Here is a 20,700-nt window from a genome sequence, read left to right as displayed (position 1 = left end):
AAAAAAAAAAAGAGCATAAATCTTTAGTTAAAATTTAATTTAAAGGTTTCCAGAGGTTTTTAAAAGTCCATCCATCTTCTAAATCTCAAGATTTCTAAACGAAAGGTAAACATAGAAGGGTGAGGCTGATGGCTTTTGCAAGGAAAATATAATCAGGGGTTGGCACACTTGCAATGTCAGTGATAGCAATAAATATACGCTCTTTTATTCTAAAAAAGATCTACCTTTCAAACCTAAATTTAAAGGAGGAATAAATGTAAAAAAAAAAAGAATTTTGCTTTTAAGGCAGTGACACAGAGGAGGGAAAACTACTCAGTTGGGTGGAAGTCGGTGTCAGGAAGGTGAAGCGCGTCTGTTTGAAAGATGAAGAAGGGCTCTGTGCCCCCCCCCACCTACAAACGCATCTGCATAAAGGAATACGACAAAAAATGTGACAGCACACACACAAACACACAACATTTAACACACATCTCAGCCCAGCATACACAAATTACGCAATCTTTCATAAATGATCTTTGAAGATGACTTGTGTGACGTGTTTTTTCTCTCGTTTGGTTTTGCACAGAAAAATACGACGTTTTCATCCACTGAACACAGACACCCATCTTTGATTGAAGGTTCTGTGTTTTTGCTAAACTCTGGACTGGACCTTTGATGATCCGATGGGCTTTAGTAGACGTACTCATGGCGGCGAGAGGACTGTTTAAATTATATTCCTTCAGAGATGAACGAATCGCTTCTGAACGAGCAGAACACACTGTACAGGAAGTACATGCTAAAGCTTTTCTAATTTGGGCCACAATTTCAAAATAAAATCAACCAAAATAAAATGTTCATCAACAATATAATTACAGTCGACGAGTTTGTGAAAAGATGCTACAGGATTGAAGCACATTGACTGTCAGTGTTATCAGTGCACGGACATTTACTGCCATCCTTCACACAAGAGACGAAGCTACGCTGGCAAAATGAGCTCGTGTTTTCCTCGTGGGTTCTGTACAGAGTACTTGGACAGCGGTCAGCAGAGGGGGTGTGGCTTCCACGCTTTCTCCGGTTGTGATCGGGGTGACTTTTGGCCCAAGCTCTGGAATCTGCGGTGGCGCCGCTTTTGCTTGGGGAGTTTCTGCAGACACTTTGCACATTCATGGAAGTAGCAGACTTTTAACAGGACTTTCTGCACACATTCGGATGTTAAAAAATACATTTTTCTTTTTTGCCCCCTCCAACAACGCTCGAATGTGCAAACTTCTAAATATCTTAGTCATCCCTGTGGGATTTTGAAACCACACATAAAAACTCCACGAAGCTTAAGTGAGTCTCAGGTACCGAGTATGGGAGCATGTTTTTTTTTCTTCTTTTTTTTTTTTTTTTTAGCAGTGCACACACCTCCATATTCTGGATCACGGTGGAGGCAAGAAGGTGAGGATTTGGAGGGAGAGGGTTTCTTTTTTGTTTTGGGAGTCTCAGTAGATGTGGGGGAGGGCGGACGCAGACCGCCCTCAGTGTAGCAGCTCTTCCAGCTCGCTGTCTTTCAGCTTAGCATTGTCTCTGACGTCGTCAAACGTGTACGTCTTCACGATCTTTCCGTTCCTGAAGACTGTGTGCAACAAATCCTGGAGAGAGAGGAAAAGCGAAAAGATGAAAGGACACAGAAGGAGGAGAAAAACAAGAAAAGATGGAAATGAGGGGGTGTGCAGTGAGCAAGATACACGTTGGATTGGGGAGTCACCTCGCCGTATTCCTCCAGGTCCCCCTTGCCCTCCTCCAGGGTCACAAAGTCCCCGCTCTGTGTTCTGTGCAAAGACAGGCGACCTTTTTTGGATCTTTTGTTGGGGTCCGCCACCGGGTCTTTGAACACATTCACCTGAGCCACAACACACACACACAAAAAAACTTTATTTAAACAAAAAAAAACTAGACGTTCTAAATAAAAATTAGGCGTTTTTGGAGGAAAGAATGTTAAACGTGTGAATTTCCTATTTTTCAATGTTTCAGGGCAGACGACACATGGGGGCGGGAGTAGAACCAACATAACAGTGACTCTAAAGAGGGTAATGTGCCAGTTCTCACCCCAAGTCCGTTAGTGACCACATAGCTGCACTTGAAGGAGCAGTTGAGCAGATCTCTGGTCAGTTTCTGCAATAAAGCCCCTCCAGACCCAAAGGAGATGTTCTCAATGGACCACCGGTGCTGCTTCATGCCCTCCACTATCTGCAGAAAAATACAAACGATCTTTTAAGGCAGTTGTCCCCAAACCCCAGTTCACAGGACAGTTGGATCTAAGCTGCATAGGAAAAAGAAGAAGAAAACAAGCTCTTTTTTTTTTTTTTAATCTACTTCTGAATAAAGTTTAATTTTGGAAAAACTACTGGAGTCTCCCCACCACATCCAACTTATTCTTGATGCGTGTCAAGTCTCTCGGTCACGTGCCAAAAATCCATCAGATACTTTTTTAAAGAGGCTCTGCTGACCGCTAAAATGAAACCCCCGAGCTAGCAAAGTTAACAAAAAACAAACATATTTGGAACATTTATTTCCGCAAAAAAAGAGTCAGTAAGGTCAAGCAAGAGTCTTTGACTTCAAAATAAAAGAAAGCTGCAATAAACAGACAAAAACCAGGAGTCTTTATTCCAAATATGGATTTATTGAGACAGATGTTCCTAGACACCATATTCAGAAAATATTCAGCATCCTAATGGTATTAGGACTTTATTAGTAGCATCCTAAGATTAGTTTATGATACCAATTAGAAAAGACCAATTTTAGTTTTTTTTTGTATTTATCAGTCTCAACTCAAAAGTTGGATGAGGCTGAAGTTGGCATCTGATTTTTAGCTTTTACTTTGAAAGTGAAGGGTTAGGGGAAAATCTGTATCACATTTAAATGGTTCCTATTCAGGATGTAGCAGAAATATAAAGTTTAATAGATATTTTACAGTGGATGAAGAGAAGCTTTACCCTAAAAAGTGAAGGAAAACTAAGTAACAGTCGCCAATAGACCGGTCTGTGAAATTGATCGACTTTAACCCGGTCTGTGGCCAGAATAAAGGTTGTGGCACCACTACTACGAGCATTTTGAGCAACCGTACCTCTTGCAACGTGTTGATATCCACTCCGTCCCCTTGTATGACTCGAATATAGGGAGGAAGAACCTTAAAGCCTTTGGAGTTCTCCTTTGGAGGGAACTTTTTACCCAGAATCTCCAAAACCTGACACAGGAAGAGGGGGTGAACATTAAAAGTATAAGAAGTTAGGAGCAGTTTACCTTCGTGGATGTCAAAGCAAACAGTCGGTCTGAGCGCACCTTCAAAACAGTGTCGAGCGGGTTTCCAGAGTCCGGCCGCACGACTAGCGGAGCGTCAGCGCTGCGGGTCTCGATGAGTCCCCGAAGGTCCTCCCCCCAGATCTTCTCGCAGGCGTTGTAGATGTCGTAGCTGTCGCTGACTATGGACACGGGCACGTTGGGGAACTGCTTGATGATGTGTTCAAAGGCGTCTTTCTCGTGATCCTTCCCCCACGCCGTGATCGTGCTTTAGATGGAAAAAAAAAAAAAGAGGATATAAATGGGCACATTAGTGATGAAAAGATTAAAAAAAACCTTTTGAATTATTAAAAGCTTCAACAAACAAAAATATAAAGACATGTAAATCCTTGCATAAACCTAACCCAGAAATAAACTGAACTCAAGTGAAAGTGCCAAAAGAATCCACAAGAGGGCACCACGCTCCAGGATTTTGACTACGATCAAAGAGCCTTTTTAGACATAAATGTCCTGATTGAATTTGTCAGCAACTGCTACTCTGGTGCTTCAAACACATTTAAGGGCTTGATGCTATTTTCTGCAGAGGATAACAGAAATAGCAGTAAATGATGACTTTTTCTTAAGAACAAGGATCTGTGCAGCAGATGGTGAAGCTCTCCATGCAGCCCTGCTCTCAACATACGATGATGATGATGATGATGATGATGATGTGGGGATTATATTAGACAGAAACTCAAAATCAAATTAAAAAACAGTAAATAAATTTATGAAAAAATTATTTACTTTTTCAAGGAGAAAAAACAGTTTTCAAAAAAATATTTATAATGAGCTATAAAAAGCAGATAATGTTAGCGTTGATTGTGTCTGAATATTTCAGTTTATGAAAAGCACAATATACCAGCACATCCACTAGTGCAGAATAAATATAATTATGGGGGAAAAAACTCTGCAATATGAGCAGCACAAACTTTGACAGTAGTAGAACAGACACTGTAAAACAGAAACTGCACAGTAGTACAAATCTGAACAAGAATTGCAGACTTTCTTTTTAAATGGAAGTCACTGCTTGGCGTGGTTTCCTTGTTTCCGCATTACACACCTGCTATACTGCTATAATCATGTTTAAATCACAGTTAGACAAACAGTTGAGCTAAATCAGGTGTTGGTGAAGCAAAGAAACAAGTAAAGCATGACTGTCTGATGATGGAGGACATGTATAAAGAAAATTAAGCCTAAACTGCATTTCTGAGTATTTCTTTATTCAAATTGCTGTGAATCACGAGCAGACGAATGAATGCAGTTGGAAAAAGATTGCAATTGTGACATAGAAAATACCCTGGGCGGGCTGTCTTTTATTTTTAAAATAAATAAGTGAATTATTTTATAATGACAACAGAAAACTGTTTTTTTTTTTCAAAATAGGAATCATATTTTACATTTATTTTATGATAAATAGGAGAAAGATCTAATCAGCTAAACTTTTCTTGACTTTCAATGAAAATTTCCTCTCTGAGACAAAAACAAAGGAAACTTTCCGTTGCATAACAGCTGTGACCTGATCCCAAGATGCACTGGTGCAGAACAGAAAGGTGCATTGGAGCTGCAATAACTGCCCTGATGAACCAAGTGTGCTTTGGTCAAACAGCCTGGGAGGAGAGGGGCTTTCAGTCCTTGGGAGCATGTTTGTGGAAGGAGATCGGATTAACGCCATAAAACGTTTGACCAAACAGCAGCCGGTCCGGGCTCGCATGTCCACTGGTGGAAGAAAACCAACACCAGGCTCCTTCAGAACTAAAGCTAATTTCCTTTTAGCAAATAAAGTCATCAAAAGCCAAGTTCTGGAAGCATTCGAATAGAAAATAGTTGATTTTTGCAGGACTTTACAAAACCTCAGAAGCTTAGTTTGACCTTAAAAAAAAAAAACAATTCCAGAAAATACTAAGTGTTCTTTAAAAAACTCAACCAAAATCCTAAAGCTTCAAAAGCTTTGAAAGCTTAGAAAAGCGTAAAAGTTTCAAAAGCTCAAAATGCTGCAGAGTTTCACTTTTAGGAAATCCTGAGCGCTCATAAAAAAAAAAAAAATAAGCATCCTAAAGCTTCAAAAGCTTCATAAGCTTCGTTGCGGTAGATAAAGTGAGGGGGTACCTGTGCTCCGCAGCAGGCACTGAGAATCCCGGCACCGGGTCTTTGGTGCCATAGTACTTCTTAATGACTCCAATCCCGGCAACAGTGTCTGTGCCTTTAAAGTTCACCAGATGGGCTGACGCTCCGATGCCAGCAGTCTGTGAACAAGTGGGAGGCAGTTACAGACCTCAAGATGTTTAGAAATGGAACGATTTTTACACTTTTGGGGATTACAAAAAACAGTTACAATGGATGAGGAAATAAAAGAAAAGCTGCTTGTTTTATAAATATCTTTATTTCTGCCGCGTCTTAGCTGCTGCTAAGTACAACCTTTCTGTTAATGAGATGCTTTTAGAACAACTTGAGCAGATTTTTATTCCTGAAACAGTATTAAAGAGGGATTCCCCATTATTTTATCTGGATTGTATGGATTATTTTCCCTTTCTGTGCATCAAAAACACTCAAATGTACAATAATTACTGTAAAAAACATGAACAAGTTTTGGTTTTATTAGAGTTACTAGCAAATATGTGTGTGTAAAATCTATTGAACAAATAGAAAGGATTATTGAGAGAAGATGCAAAAACACGTGACTGTTCATACCTCTTGTGACGAGACACCCCTGTAGCCAAAGTCGTGCAGTTTGTACTCCAGTTTTTCCAGGTTTCCAGACGTCTCCAGAAGGTACTTCGCCAGGATCTTCTTCTGCTCTCTGGAGTTGGTTGCCACGGTGATGGGGTACCAGGATTGCACCAGGATGGTCTGATTGAACGAGAAAGGACAAGTGGCTAAATTCCTGCTAAACCTCACTTATTCTTTCATTTAATCTGTCACCTTAAACTTTTATATAATCCAGTTTAAGCAAGCGTATCCTAGACGACGCACATTCTTTGTGTAAAAAAAAAAAGAAGCTGTTTGGCATCATAAGCAAAGGTCAGCTAAACTTTGTTAAAGCCCAAAAGCTAACAGGCTCAGAGGGATCATCGAGGTTCACACAAGAGTTAATCTGGGGAATGTTCGACACTTGATGCAACATTTCTACTCCAGGAACAGATTCCCTGATTTTAATTACAACAAATGAACCGGTTCCACATTGCCTGTGCAATTTTGTCCACATATTTCTAATGAAGCTTGAGGTTTATCATCTTTTTCATGGCGTTTTCATCTGTCCCGCCCTCGCTAAAGACTGAAACTGGGCAATGAATACCAGGTGTGACCTCTGGGCGCTGCACGCTGGGTTTTTAACCTCATCATGAGCAGAAAAAAAAAAAACAAGAGGGGAAATGGATGCAATCTCTGCCAACTTCCTATGCGATGCGGTCTGGACATTTAACGTCGCCTGTTGAGCCTGTTCCATCCAATAGTCTCTGCAGGTCACATGCTTCCTTAAAAGAATGAAGGGCGGTTTGGCCGCACGTGACTGTCAGGGTCAGGCTGGAGTCCAAACACACAAATGCACAATGAACCTTTAACTCAATTAAAACCTCAAAAAAGATTGTTTTTTTAGAGGGGATGTAGAAAACACTGTAATCCAATCTTTATTAAATTTGGTTCGGTTTAACGGTGGACGCATGAACGTGTTGTGGGAGGAAATGGCGCGGCGGGATGAGCAGAAATGACACGATGGAGGGGTGTGTGATCACAAGCTGGCTAAATGTCAACTAGCGTGACTCCTGTCATTCACTAAAGAGCAGAACGGGGGGGGGGGCGAGGAAGCTCAGGCGAGCAGGAAAAAAAAAAAAAAAAAAAACATGAAAAGGAAGGAACGGCGACCTTAGTGACGCCATCCAAGGACGCCGGGGTGAACGCAACGGCTAAATTTAAAGCAGCCGTGAATAACGACCTTGTGTGTGTCGATGTGTGTATTTTTTACCACATTTATCAGCAGTGTGTGTGTGTGTGTTCTGCGACAGTGTTCTTGACTTTGGGTGCTCTCTGTGCTACAAAGTCAAGAGGAATGGAATGAAAATGTGGTTAATGTGTGGTCAGTTAGATTCCAGGAAGCAAATGCACGTTCCTCTGCAGGAGACACAACAATCCACCGGCCGCCATTTAACCCGGCAGACGCTTCCGTCATGCTTCAAATGTCGGAGAGAGGCTTTTGTTTTCCAAACAGTAAACACACACACACACACAAATACATTAAAAATATAGACTACATATTTCATTAACGAAGTGGGGGCTTAATTGTAGCTTGGAATGTTTAAATCCCCAAACCAACAGGATTAAACCTGTTTGGGATCATTCCAGTAATTAATCCAAATTACTCCACAGTGGAACCGTTTAACAGACCACCTTTGAAAAAAATAAAGAAAAGTGTTAAAAAATATCTAAAGTTGATATTTTAAGTAGTAAAAAGATTCATTGATATGTACTTTTTTCTAAAAACTTCTGGTTATTTTCTTGCAATTCTGTAAAAAAATGCTGTTTGTACAAATTCAGGTTTAGATTGAATTGAAAAAAAAAAATATGAAATTAAAATTTGTTTGCTTTCAATTTTCCATTTTAGACCAATGAAATAAATTGTTTTGCAGTGACTTATTACTTTTTAAAATCTAAAATATGACAGAAATTGTATAGGAAGAAAAGTAAATGTATGGTGTTCAGGGAAACATGGAGGTTGGAAAGAATTCTCGAATGATGATGAACGGTATTGCTGCATCGTCAGTCAGGTCCAGGCTCAGCAACAATATACGCTCAAAGAATGAGGTCAGCTGACAGCTGGAAAAACGCTGAAAGACCAGGTTGCTACTCCATCAGTGCATTCTTTCTTTCCTCACGGCACGGGCATATTCCAAGATGACAATGGCGGCATTCATGATGCTGAAAATTATGAGAGAGTGGTTCAGGGGGCAGCGGCGAATCCTTTTCCCACATTAACCGGCCAATGCAGTTCAACCTGAACGCCAGTGTGACTCAGTGGATTGTGCTGGAAATGCTGACAAGGCAAAAGTTACTGGACATCATGTCAAGATGATGATAAACCGCTCATGGTCATTTAAAATGAAGGAAAAGTGATGGAAACGGCCAAAATGAGCTCGCTAATCTCTTTTACCTTTGATACATAACCAATTGAATCAGTAATCAAATACAGATGTGCCCATCAGGGAGGCTATATACGGCTTTGATGAGCACTTGAAATGTGTACGGACGTTTAAGGGGACAGCACATCCATCTAGATGGATGAAGGTAATCTTGAAGCAATATTGTTGAAGGCTGCTCCCTGTGATTTAGCTCCATTTAAGAAGCTGAGGGGGCTCATGAAAAAGGAAATGTATCTTAGACAGAAGGACTTTAGGCTTTGCTGCAGATTGTTCTGAATGAATGAACCTAGAAAGTCAGAGACTAAATTACCCATAGTCCATTGGGATGTGTCCTCGATAACCATATAAACAAACTCACCTCCACCCAATTCGTGAGCCAGTAGCATTCAGGGTCTGTGCTCTCCACTGTGAACAAAACGTTGCCTCGAGGGATGACGCTTCCTTCTGGCACCGCTTTGATTTCAATGGGCAGGTGACCGTTGTATTTCTGTCAACACAAATCAGGCTCATTTACACCAATACGGCTTCTTCTACTCTGTTTAAACAGCTGTTTCTGTGCGACAAGCACATCTGGCAACAGTACAACATGAAAGGAACACCACATGCATCACCATTCTCAACAGCAACGTGATGCAAACGCATAAAGTTGGTGAAAGTTACATTTGTAAGTTTTTATGCAAATTAAATGAGGAAAAAAAACGATCAGTTGAAGGTTGTTGTTTATTTTTTGTAGAAGACATGGCTGCTAGGCTTTGAGATGACCAATAAAAGGGGGAAGAGACACAAACAGGAAGAGAAGACAACACCTGAAGTGGGAAAAGTATGGAGAATAAAATGTTCTCTCTCCAAGGTCCTGAAATGTCCTCCTTACCAGCAAGACTCTGCGTGATTCTTTATCAACTAAAAAACACCTAGAAACATTCTGTAAATAACCAAGACCTGTTCCCCTTAAATGTTTATTAAATGTTGATTGTCACACTGCAAAGATGTCTCTGCAGTTCTAGAAGTCTCCAGGTAAGAACAGAAACCTCAATAGACCAGTAGCTAACAACACCAGGTTAGAGTTTGGGATGCTACGCACATCACACGTGTTGTCACACGACACAACCTAACAAACAAAGCTGGATTTGTCAGAAACACTAAAGATCACACAGCAACCAGGTCTCTAACCCTGTAATGGTAAATGTAGATAAAGCTGATATTAGATACTAAAATTCATATGTAGAATTCTTAGCACGCAACAACTATCTAAGCAATGCAAAAAAGGCCAACATGACATTTTGTTTCATCTCAATCAAAATTTGTTTTATTTCAAATCATTAACAGATTTTTTTCTTTGCATTCAGCATAAATACCTGAGAGAAGCTTTCAATTATTGACTTGTTTTGTTATTTTTTTATTTCATCCTTCCTTGACAAAACTGTTTTTTGCATTTTTCTATTACTGTTTTATTACTTAAAATTTTTTCTTTTCACAATCAGCATTAACAGAAAGTTTGTACAACTTTTTTCTTTTTATCAATAAATATGATGAAATATGATGGCTTTACCTGGCCAAGAAACTGTTTTTGAAGCCTCAAAGCTTCAGATTTCTTTCAATACAATTAGACATTTCAGAGCTTCATGAAGCTTCACTTGTCCACAAGTAGCTCTTTTTTTGTCAAAGTGCACACAGAATTCAGAAAATGTTGGTCTTGCATTCCTGTCTTCTTGTAAATGCATTTTGCCAAAGTTATCTCTTCTTCTTTAACGTGACTTATTTAACGTGAACTTGTGGTTCACTTCCTGTAGTAAAGCTTGCTAATAGCACTAATTGGTAAATGCTGTATGGTTGCATTGCGCTTTTATTTTTTATGTCTCATCCAACAATTTGTTTCCTAAAAATGTGTTTAGGATTAGAAAAAAATGTTTTCTGTTCCTGAAGCACAGCTTGTTATTCATTCGTTGATCCTTCGACCTTCGTCATGGCTTTGTTATGGAGACTGAACGTTTTATCAATTACAATAGATGATAACACGTGAAATCTTGACTTATGTAATGGCTGCTCATATCCTGTAGGAAAACAGATTTCCTTCATGTTTCTTTGACTTCTTTTTTCTTACATCTTCTGTGGCCTGTGCACGTTTTTCCACAAACAACTCTTTTGTTTTGGCTTTTTATGGTTCATTTTCAAACAAAAGTGAAAATATCCAAGATTTGTCACTAAACCATCTTTTCAAAAAGAAGTTTCATAAAGTTGTAATTCATAAAAGTTCATCCGTATTTCACACGTGAAAAAATAGATCTAATAAAAGGAAAAAAATCAGCTTTAACTCGTATTGCGTGAAGGCATAAGCCAATGCTGGCATGTGTGGATAAGCACAAAGGCATAAATCCAAGTTTACCCATAATTAAACCAATTTTCTTAAACAAAACCCCCATATTTCCAGTCCCAAACACAATACACACTGGTCCTACATGATATGAAAATACCTTTTTAAATCAACTTACCTCCAAAATGTAATTCCAGCCTTTCGTATTAAAAACATCATCCTGAAAGTGTTCTTTGTAAACCTCTTTTGCCTCCTGGATCTTCTCTGGTGTCACCACCTTTCCTACAAATCACAGAAGGAGAAGAATGAGGAGGAAGAGGGGAATGCAAGGAAAAGGACTAGAAAGTCACACTTATTTCTGAGCTTCCTAGACCCCCACAAACCTGATGGTTTTTAGATCAGGTCAGGTTTTATGGGTTGTCCCTCACAAAAACCTTTTTATTTCAGCAAGCATTTGGCTAAAATTGGACTTTTATGTTGGTGAAATGTTGTATTTTTATCTTTATATTATATCCCCTATTGTTTTATCCCCTTTTTTGTGGCTTTAACACATCTCATTTACTCTACTTTTGATTCTTTAAAAAAATAAAAAATTTTCCATCAAAAAACTTTTTAATTATCAGTTAAAAATTAAAAATGGATCTTGCAATCAAATTGGAAGTTTGCTGTTAGAATAAAGCAGGAGAAATTTGAAGGCTTCACCTAACTCCCTAATCCTTAACTATAGGCTCTAAAGGGCAGGACTATCCAGCATCCTGGGTTTTAATGCAATTCTGTCACATGCTTCCTTTTTTTCCCTTTTTATTAAACCCTTTAACACCGGAGCTTTGGCCCAAAGTCTAGACCAGGGGTCCCCAAACCTTTTCCAGTGAGGACTACATGACGTTTCCATTCTCTGATGGGGGCCAGGGGCAGTTTGAAACAGAAAAAGTGTGACGATGGCAGGGGTGTCTAAATGTAAACATTTATTGTTTCCCAGAAAGCCACACATAACCAGATATAAATAACCCGATCTGTTAAAATTACACTATTAATGAAAACAAAAAAAAACAAAAAAAAAGATAACCCTTTCTGGGTTCTTTGGATAAAAAGTCAGAAAATATTTAGTAACCCAGTCTGCTGAGCTAACAGTCCACTTTTTAGCTTTGATAGGTTTGTCTGCTCGCATTTTCCCTTGCAAGCTAGCTATCATATTTCTCTTTGTGACGGGATCCATAATGTCAGCCTAGATTGTATTCTTTGCATACGGCCACCGTCTCTTTGCAAATGAGACGGACAGCCTTTTCTTTGTGTTGAACAAAAAAAAACACTAGTTTGTCCACCACAGCTTAAATACCCTTCATTATAAATCTAATTTTCTCTTCCCTAACCTTTTTGTCATTTTTCCGTTCTGATGGGGGTGGGGGGGTGGGGGTGGGGTGTCACGTTCAAGTTCTATGACTGGGGCAAAGTGAGGTAGCAGTAGAAATACTGGACTGAGTGAGTGTGAAGTCATATAGATAATGGCTTACTTCTGGCTCCAACAAAATAAAGTAAATTCATTCACCATCGATATGGACACCGCCATGTTGAAGCCAGACGATGTCGGCAGCAGTGATTGGTCCAATTTGTTTTAGAGTCATTGTTTCTATGGCAACCACTCTTGCTAATCAGAAGTGAGCTTGTTGGAAGTTCACACCCCTACAACTAGAAAAAATGTTATGCTCCCCAGAGAATCAAAATGTTTCTTCCAACCTCTAGGGACCTTTTAAAAGTATAAATTGCAAAACTCTTTTTAGTTTCAAGCTTCAAAGCTGGACTACTCATAAGAAAGCAGGGACGCTCTGTGCAGACAGCTGGTCCTCCTGCCTCAAACAGTGGAAGAGCAGCTGTGCTTTTGTCCTCTCCCCTCCACTCACCTCTGCCACCGCACCATGAAATCCCTTTAGGACTAAAAGAAGGGAGATGCATTCTTTTGACTCTGTCTCTCCACATGACTCTCCTGTGTCTCAGGATCACAGCAACGCTCTGTGGAACATCAAACTCTCCTTGCGAGAGCTAATTGGAGGACGACGAATGAATGACTGAAGAGTTTTTCCCTGATTTCGATCGCTGTCCTACGTGACCTTTTCGCTAGCATCCCGTCCTTTGTTGAGCGCTTTACACTATAGTGAAACACAATGACATCTTTGAGGTTTTTTACTTAAATAAAGAAACCGCCTCTGCTGATATCAAGCACCTGCCCTGCAGGAGAGTCCTTGAGGAAAAGCGCTTGTAGAGTAAAGGCAGGGACTCACAGGCTGACAGCACAACAGCAGCAATGCTGTGCAGCTCCGACAGTAACCAGAGTAAAGTATTTTTGGAATGCTAGCCTTATTTAACTGACTTGGGGTCCCTCATTTACACAAACGGCTTTGAGGAGACAAAACCAGGAGAGGCGGCTCCAGGGCAGCGTGTGACCTTGGGAAGCTGAAGAAACCAACAAACAAGCAAAAATAAACTGCAGCTTACCTTTTAGATATTTGTGAAGAATGTACTGTAGCCCATAAAAGACAGTTTGATCGTATTTGACTTTTCTCGTTTTGGTGGGATCTGTCCTTTTCTCCCGACACTCAAAGTAGGAGTAGACTTTACTCGTGTTGGGGGGGTACTGTTTGTAATGGGTCACCTAGAGAAAAAAAAGGGGAGAAAAAGAGGAGAAACACGTTAAGTAACCTGGTTACCTGAAAAGTACAGAAAAGGTACATTCATTTTCCTTTCATAGAATAAACCAAATGAAACCTTAAACACCAAACTTTCTTTCGACTACAGTAACTCATCAATCGTCTACGCAATGAACATGATTCCAGCACCTTCTTATACAAAGGAAAGCAGCTTTGTGTTGTTATGCAAGGTGTCACCGCCGAAAGTGTTCCCAGTGGTCTTTGAATTATGATTGTGCAATTTTTTTGGCCAAAATAAAAAACATACATTGGGGCAAAAAAATATTTAGTCAGCCACCAAATGTGCAATTTGTCCCACTAAAAAATATGAGAGAGGCCGGTAACTTTCATCATAAGTATACCAAGGAAAACCATACCTACTGTAAAGCATGGGGGTGGTAACATCATGCTTTGGGACTGTTTTTCAGCAAAGGGACCAGGACGACTGATCCGTGTAAAAGGAAAGAATGAATGAGGCCATGAATGGTCAGATTTTGAGTGAAAACCTCCTACCAAACACTTCTTTTTAATTTACAAATAAGCTCATTAAAAATCAGTCAATATGATTTTCTGGATTTTTCTCTCTCATTTTGTCTCTCATGATTGATATATATATATATATATATATATATATATATATATATATATATATATATATATATATATATATATATATATATATATATATATATATATATATATATATATATATATATATATATATATATATATATATATGATGAAAATCTTTTTAATCTTTTTAAGTGGGATAACTTGCACATTTGGTGGATGACTTAATACCTTTTTGCTCCACTGAAGTTATTGCAGAGCAGCACTAGATAACTGCCTCTGAGTTGCAGGCATTTGTGCAGAGCAACCCCGTCCTGTCCCCAATAACTGAGAGTTCTCCGTTTACATGCTCTCCTGATAGCTTACAACCCCTCAGATCCCCAGCTATCCAGCCATAGAGTTTTTAGCCAGATGTCGGCTCAGACGAGGAAAACTAAGATGTACATGGATTTACGATCTTTTTCAAACTACTCTGCTCCTGCTGCTTATGCCAGCAATTTTAAGCTTGATATTCTTTCAATATGTCCTCCATTATGAGAAAAATTCCACAAGGACATGATAAAAACACCAAAAACCCACTTTATTGAGCAACATTATTGAGTGCAAAATGTGAAGCATCTCCATATTTTATTGGAGCAAAGGTCACGATGCAGAAACACAAAACCACCTTGAGTTTTTTTTTCTTGACTTTTCTAGGAATAATATTAATTGACTGGAGTTAACTAGTGGAGCAGATGCTTGTACATTTCCATGAGTCATGCCTAATTACCGACAGGAAGACACTGTGACCACAAAGCTCATAAAGCTTGAGCACACAGAAGACATTTGTGCCAGAAATATGAGAGACTCTACTGTTTCATTAAGATGTTAAACAACATAGGATGAAGCTAAAGAGAGTTCTACTAACTAGAGCCTTGGAACAAGGCACCCACGGCTCATGTTGACGGGTTGCTCAAAGCCAAAATCTTGCTATCAGACTTTTCTCCAATGGGAACATTTGGTTTTTATGGTTCGGCTATTGTTCAGAAAGGTTCGAGTGTTCTGTGCGTGCTTCTTGGGTAATCCTCTAATCTACTGTAAACTCCGAAAACCAGTGGTGTGCTCGGCGAGTCAATAGATTGACATGCCCAGGCATGTTGCAAGGGGAAACACGGTGGCGGTCCAAGAATACGAGACGAACCCATGGATAGAAAAATAGAAGAAGAAAAAAAGAGCAAACACTGAGCATCAGTTGTAGCCACGAGGGCAGTAATTAAATCCCAATTGAATTGAGGGATTTCCACAAAGCACACTATGGCATTTGAGGGCTTAAGAGCATAAATCAACAGATGCTGTAGAGCAAGAAGCCAAACATTCATTTTCTTCCTTGGCTGTTTCAGACTCGCATACAGTCATCACCAATTTGGAAAAACTCTGGATAAAAAGAGATATACGGGGGGGGGGGGACACACATTCCTCAGCGTGGTACGGTGGCCCTGAAGGGCGAATAACACCAACAAATCAGTCAACGCAAAAACATTTTATTGATCGAAGACTTACAAAAGTAATTTCCAGAAATCCTAATGAAATGTTACAATAGGAAACACAATAAGAAACCAGAAAAGGTAGGTACTATAGGACCTCACTGATTGGATGAGGACGTTCGATTTTTGACGTTTGAGATTTTTCAGATGTCCGTATACTGATAAAAGTTTCATAATTAGTAAGGAGCATGTCCAGTGTTGACATCATCATCCAATAAGCAATTCCTCATAGTACCTACGTTTTGTGGCGGCTGTGGAACAGCGATAGGGCGGTCGACCCATGATCGTAAGGTTGCAGGTTCGATTCCCACCTTGCACGCCCATGAGTCAAAGTGTCCTTGGGCAAGACACTATACCTCACCTTGCCTCTGGTGGTAGGCGGGCGCCTGTGTTTGGCATTGGAGCGGCCACCAGTGTGTGAATGTGTGTGTGACTGGGTGAATGGGTCTGTGACTGTAAAAGCGCTTTGTCCGTGTAGGTAAAAAAGCGCTATACAAGTATACACCATTTTCCAATTTCGTCTTTGGTTTAATTATTTAACATTTCGTTTTGATTTCTGAAAATTATTTTTGTTTTCCAAAATGTTGTTTTCTTTGTTTTACAATAAAAAAAGGCATAAAAAGGTAAGTACTATAGGACATTGCTGATTGGATGATGACATTTGTCCATCATTTCAACCAAAAGTTGGCATTAAGCGCTACTGGATCTGCTCCATACTAACCGCATCAAAACTCAAATGTCATCATCCAGTCAGAGGTGTCTCACACCACCAACCTTTTCCAATTTCTTATTATGTTTCGTTTTTTAATTTGATTTCTGGAAATTACTTTTGTTTTCCAAAACGTTTAATTTTGTGCTTTGGTTTCGAAAATGTAATTTTCAAAAAAATTGCTTTGCTTTTGAAATTGTCGTTGTGATCTTTAACGTGTTTGCGTTGAGTGATTTGCACCTCAGGGCCACCGTAGGGTGAAGCTCCCATAGCAGAGAAGAGATAAATGTCAATGACCGACTCGGTTTCTTTGACCCGACTGTGTCCTTTTCCTGCTGGCTTTCGAGGACTCAAAATAGAGTGGAGGCACTCAACATGACACTATGCAGTGAGCACGTGTGTTCATATTCACCGGGACACCCGCTGGCATTTCCACCTAAATGCTTATTCCCCCCCCCCCCCCCCCCCCCCCCCAAATAACAACAGTCCAGCTAGCGAGACTAGCCATCAACAAAACTGTCCAACATCCAATGAGAATCCAGAAAATGATCAACTTTACATCATTTCTAGTTTTTCTGATCACATAAATTAAAAAAGAAAAATAATCCACATTTATGACAAAAATTGTGGGATAAATGGAGGAGATGGAACTGTAGCTAGGTCAGATTATCAAAATAAGAGCCTCCACTTACAGACTCCTGTATTGTGAAATACAGGATACAGTAATACATTTTCAAGTATAGTGCAAAAATGTCGGGGGGAAAAAAGACTTTAAACTATGACACCTCAGTTATGCAACAGTCATGTGTGTGTGTATTTACAGGCAAGCAGCACTTTGATTTCTTTAAGCTATGATTCTGCAAGCCCTTTTAGACTTTGAATCTATTACAGTCATGCACAATCCAGACAAACAAATCCAGAATGTCTCCAGTCCAGAACAATGCAACAAAGGCATACATGCACCATGTGTAATAACAACAAGATGGGGCACTGAGGTGACTGATCCAACCAGATCCTACCTCATTCTAAAGGGATCGCAGGGGGGATTACTCTTTTGTTCACTTCAAGCTCGACTCAAACTAAGTATTTTACAGCACATAAATAAAAACTTTGCCATAAAACTGCTTTTACGTCTAGCCTAGGGAAGCTTATATTAGAGCCAACAGGAAAAAACTGTTGATTAACTGAAATTTTGGAAAAGAATAGTTAGTGATAAAAAAGAAAAAGTAAGAAAATTTAGCCCACGAGAAAAAAAAACAACAACAAATTTTGTTCATGACAATTTTAGGCCAACATTTTAAAACAGCTTAGCCTTGTAGTAACTAGTGATGCTCCACACTAGAAAGATAACCTGGTTTTTAAAAAATTCTGTGTTCTTTTACTTGATTTCTTTAATGCTTTTTCACACCTCTGTAGAAACAAACATTTCTCAACAACAACAGCTCTCTAACAAGGAACTGAAACTGATAAAAAAATGAAGTATGTTAAGCTCGCTATAGGTAAACTTTATTATTCTTTATACTTCTTTCTTTAGACTAAAATCTACTACAAATATAAATGGAAACTAGTTCTTAAAGAAAGCAAATGCAGCCTGTTCAAAAAGTGAAACCGTCACAGAAAAAGGGTTTGGCTGCGTGACAAACTACTAACCCGGGTTAAGGAAGTCAGATGACAAAAAAAATTAAAAGAGAACAAAGCAAAAAATGTACTCTGAAAGAGTCCCCATTCTTTATTGGAAATACAGACGCACCCTCCACCTCCCATGGACTTTTAGAGCAAAACCGCAGGTGGAGACGAGTGCTGGAGCAGGAAGACTCTTAGGACAACCAAATGCATTTATAATGTGCAAGAAGTATGAAGAAGAAAAAAAAACAAAATGTTGTACAATAGCAGAATGCACCAGATTTCAATAGCATTAGTAAAGAGTTTCAAAATTATCACTAAAGTCTGACACTATAAATGTGATTGTTTATGTATAATATTTAAGGTAAACTTTTAGATAGATCAATAATAAAATATCAACTCCAGCCAGCAGGGCCAGCAACCTGGCTGGCTTTTCCAGAAACACAGCCCAACTGCCGATGATTACCTGAATCAGTTGTGTTTTGCCCTTAAGAAGTGATAATTGCAGGTTAGAAGGAAAACATAACCATCGAGGCCTGGAGTTTGACACCTGTGCTGTTATTGGATCAACACAGCAAATCATCTGCCTCCATCTAACCTTCATAACATATATAATTACATAAAATGAGGAAAAATAAATAAGGAATTAATACATTTACTTTTATTGTACTTTATAAGAGAAATTCCACTGGCATCAAAAACCATACGTCAAATCCTTACATGGCTGGAGCATTAACCGACTTACAAACCCAGAATATTTTTGCTAACTTTTTTTTGTTTTAAACAAAACTCTAAATGTACACCACAACCTTTTGAAAGATGGGGAGACTTCTTTTCAAGGTTGGGAAATAAATGTAGAAAGTCGGGTTTGAACATATGTGAAGCAATTGCATTTCAAAAGAATCATTGGGTCACAAACCAAGCTGCTTATCTTTATTACAGTGTATGATTACATGTTTATAGAGCTGAATTAACATTTTTTTTTATCAAATCAAACTTCATGAGAAAAATTGTAATGTGGATTAAAGAAATTATTAGGTTGATTAATCAAAAGTACTTTTTGGGCATTAAACTGATGTTTTATGCATTTTTGGGTTAAACATTGCTAGTATTAGCCTTTTAAGTTGGGTTTTTATTCAGTAAATAACTGCTAACTCGTTTTATAACTTAAAAAAACTAGGTCATGAAATGGAAAATATTTAAAATATTTTATCAAACCTAATGTGTACATTTATTAAAGAATATCCAAGTCTGTATGTTTTTATTTTATTATTATTATTGTCAATGAATTCTTATTATTGGGACTCATAAAGCTGTCACGTGGCAACCACCTTAAGTGAGAAAATGGTTTAATTCTTCTTTTATTTACATTTTTTATCAGTTGAGTAAAGGTTTAGTTAAATCTCCTCTTTATGGCAAACATTGTTCAGAATAATGTATAATATTATTAATTATCCATGTCTGCGTCTAACTTTCGCTTTTGTTTCTTCGTTCGTAATCTCGTCGGGTGACATTATGCCAACTCGCCTCGACCATGACTCGACTTTATGTCCTCACTTCAGTGTATAACCCCGCACAGCACCTGATAGCTAGCTGCTAATGTTAGCTTTTATAATATCAATCCTCGCTGCTGTGTCTCCCTCATTTGCTCTTGTTAGCTAGGTGGCTAACTCGGCTAGCATAGACCAACAAAGCCGGTGCGAAATTGCCTCCTTTAAATTACACCAGCAGTTGGAAGCCGTCTACCTCCTGGAGGGATGCTACATATGATATTCGAATGCGGTCCTCCTCCTTCGACCCCATCATCGTCCTCTCCTTTGGCCTGCGGTGTACCAGTAAAGGAGACCGGCCAAACACACCAATGTGATGATGGCCTTGATAAACCACCTTCACTTTATCAATTTCCAGCGCCCCCTCCACGCCAGCCCGCTCAGTCTGAACCCGTTACGGATACGGTACCTTGTACGAGTCGGTCGCTAGCAGTATATTGAAGTCGACGTCTCTGTGTTCCATCTTTCCCTCTTCGGTTGTGAGTCGGTCACAGCTGTCTGTCAGCGTTGTGTTTTGCGCGCCGCGCTGCCTGAGGTCCCAGCGTAAGTGGGCAGGGAAGGACAAGCGAAACGAGGCAAGTCGGAAAAGGCCGGGCTCTGTCGTCACTGAACTTCGGCCGTATTCGAGGATCTTCGGAGGAGCTCGGAGTTTGGTTCGCGTGGGTTTTGAATTTTTAAAACTTTATTAAAAGCTGAAAAAACAAGAAAACAATTCGGGGGTTTCCCTTCTTAGTTCTTTTTCATTTGATCTGTTTTTAGTTTATTGATAAAGTTGACATAAACGTTTGCTAATTATACCCAAATTCAGGCCACGTATCATGAATCAATTGCTCAACAAATTTAGAAAACCTTATCAGTAGACATATGTGACGGCCAAAATTTGAAAAACAAATAGTGAAACTGTCAAAAACACGCACAAACATTGACACACACTAGACCTGTATTTGGTTTAAAACACTTTTATTTGGGAAGGGTTCCGTGAAACAGCAGAAAATTTCGAGACTTTTTAAATAATCCTTTTCAATAAATAAAGCTGTACAAGTTGAACAAGTTGAAAAAAAAAATTTAACACAAAAGATGTCGATATTCTCTAGTCTCTGAGTGCTGGAATTTAAATAGCCTAAATCCGGTGATATAAACCACTAATCCAGCTGGAGGAAAACAGAAAATCCCGATTTTTTGTTTTGCTTTTAAAACAAAAACGGGAAAATATTGCCATAAACATTATAAATAAATACAATAAGTATTAGACATTTTAAAGTTAAATGCTGATGCTTGTTGTTGTTGTTATTACAACAGCAAAG

General features: G+C 39.1%; 1 protein-coding gene across 1 annotated transcript; it reads right to left on the bottom strand.

Annotated features, from left to right (window-relative positions):
• Positions 1-1,183: 1,183 nt before the first annotated feature.
• Positions 1,184-20,000, bottom strand: nampt (nicotinamide phosphoribosyltransferase). Its single transcript, XM_023952347.1, has 11 exons — positions 19,806-20,000; positions 13,231-13,387; positions 10,919-11,022; positions 8,788-8,916; positions 5,989-6,147; positions 5,407-5,543; positions 3,304-3,529; positions 3,089-3,208; positions 2,071-2,211; positions 1,730-1,864; positions 1,184-1,613 (listed from the first exon to the last, which is right to left on the bottom strand). The coding sequence occupies exons 1-11, from the start codon at positions 19,857-19,859 to the stop codon at positions 1,500-1,502; spliced, it is 1,476 nt and encodes a 491-aa protein (XP_023808115.1). The 5' UTR covers positions 19,860-20,000; the 3' UTR covers positions 1,184-1,499.
• Between the last annotated feature and the right edge of the window lie 700 nt (positions 20,001-20,700).

Source organism: Oryzias latipes, chromosome 23 (genome assembly GCF_002234675.1).
Source record: "Oryzias latipes chromosome 23, ASM223467v1".
NCBI classification, from domain to species: Eukaryota; Metazoa; Chordata; class Actinopteri; order Beloniformes; family Adrianichthyidae; genus Oryzias; species Oryzias latipes.
The sequence above is the reverse complement of the archived record's forward strand: the minus strand, read 5'-3'. Positions and strand labels throughout refer to the sequence as shown.

Coding starts and splice junctions, on each gene's coding strand:
- nampt (XM_023952347.1), bottom strand. CDS start 19,859: ATGGAACACAGAGACGTCGACTTCAATATACTGCTAGCGACCGACTCG. Junction 11,023..13,230: donor TCTTCACAAATATCTAAAAG/GTAAGCTGCAGT, acceptor TGTGATTTGTAG/GAAAGGTGGTGACACCAGAG. Junction 3,530..5,406: donor GTGCCTGCTGCGGAGCACAG/GTACCCCCTCAC, acceptor TTCCATCTAAAG/CACGATCACGGCGTGGGGGA.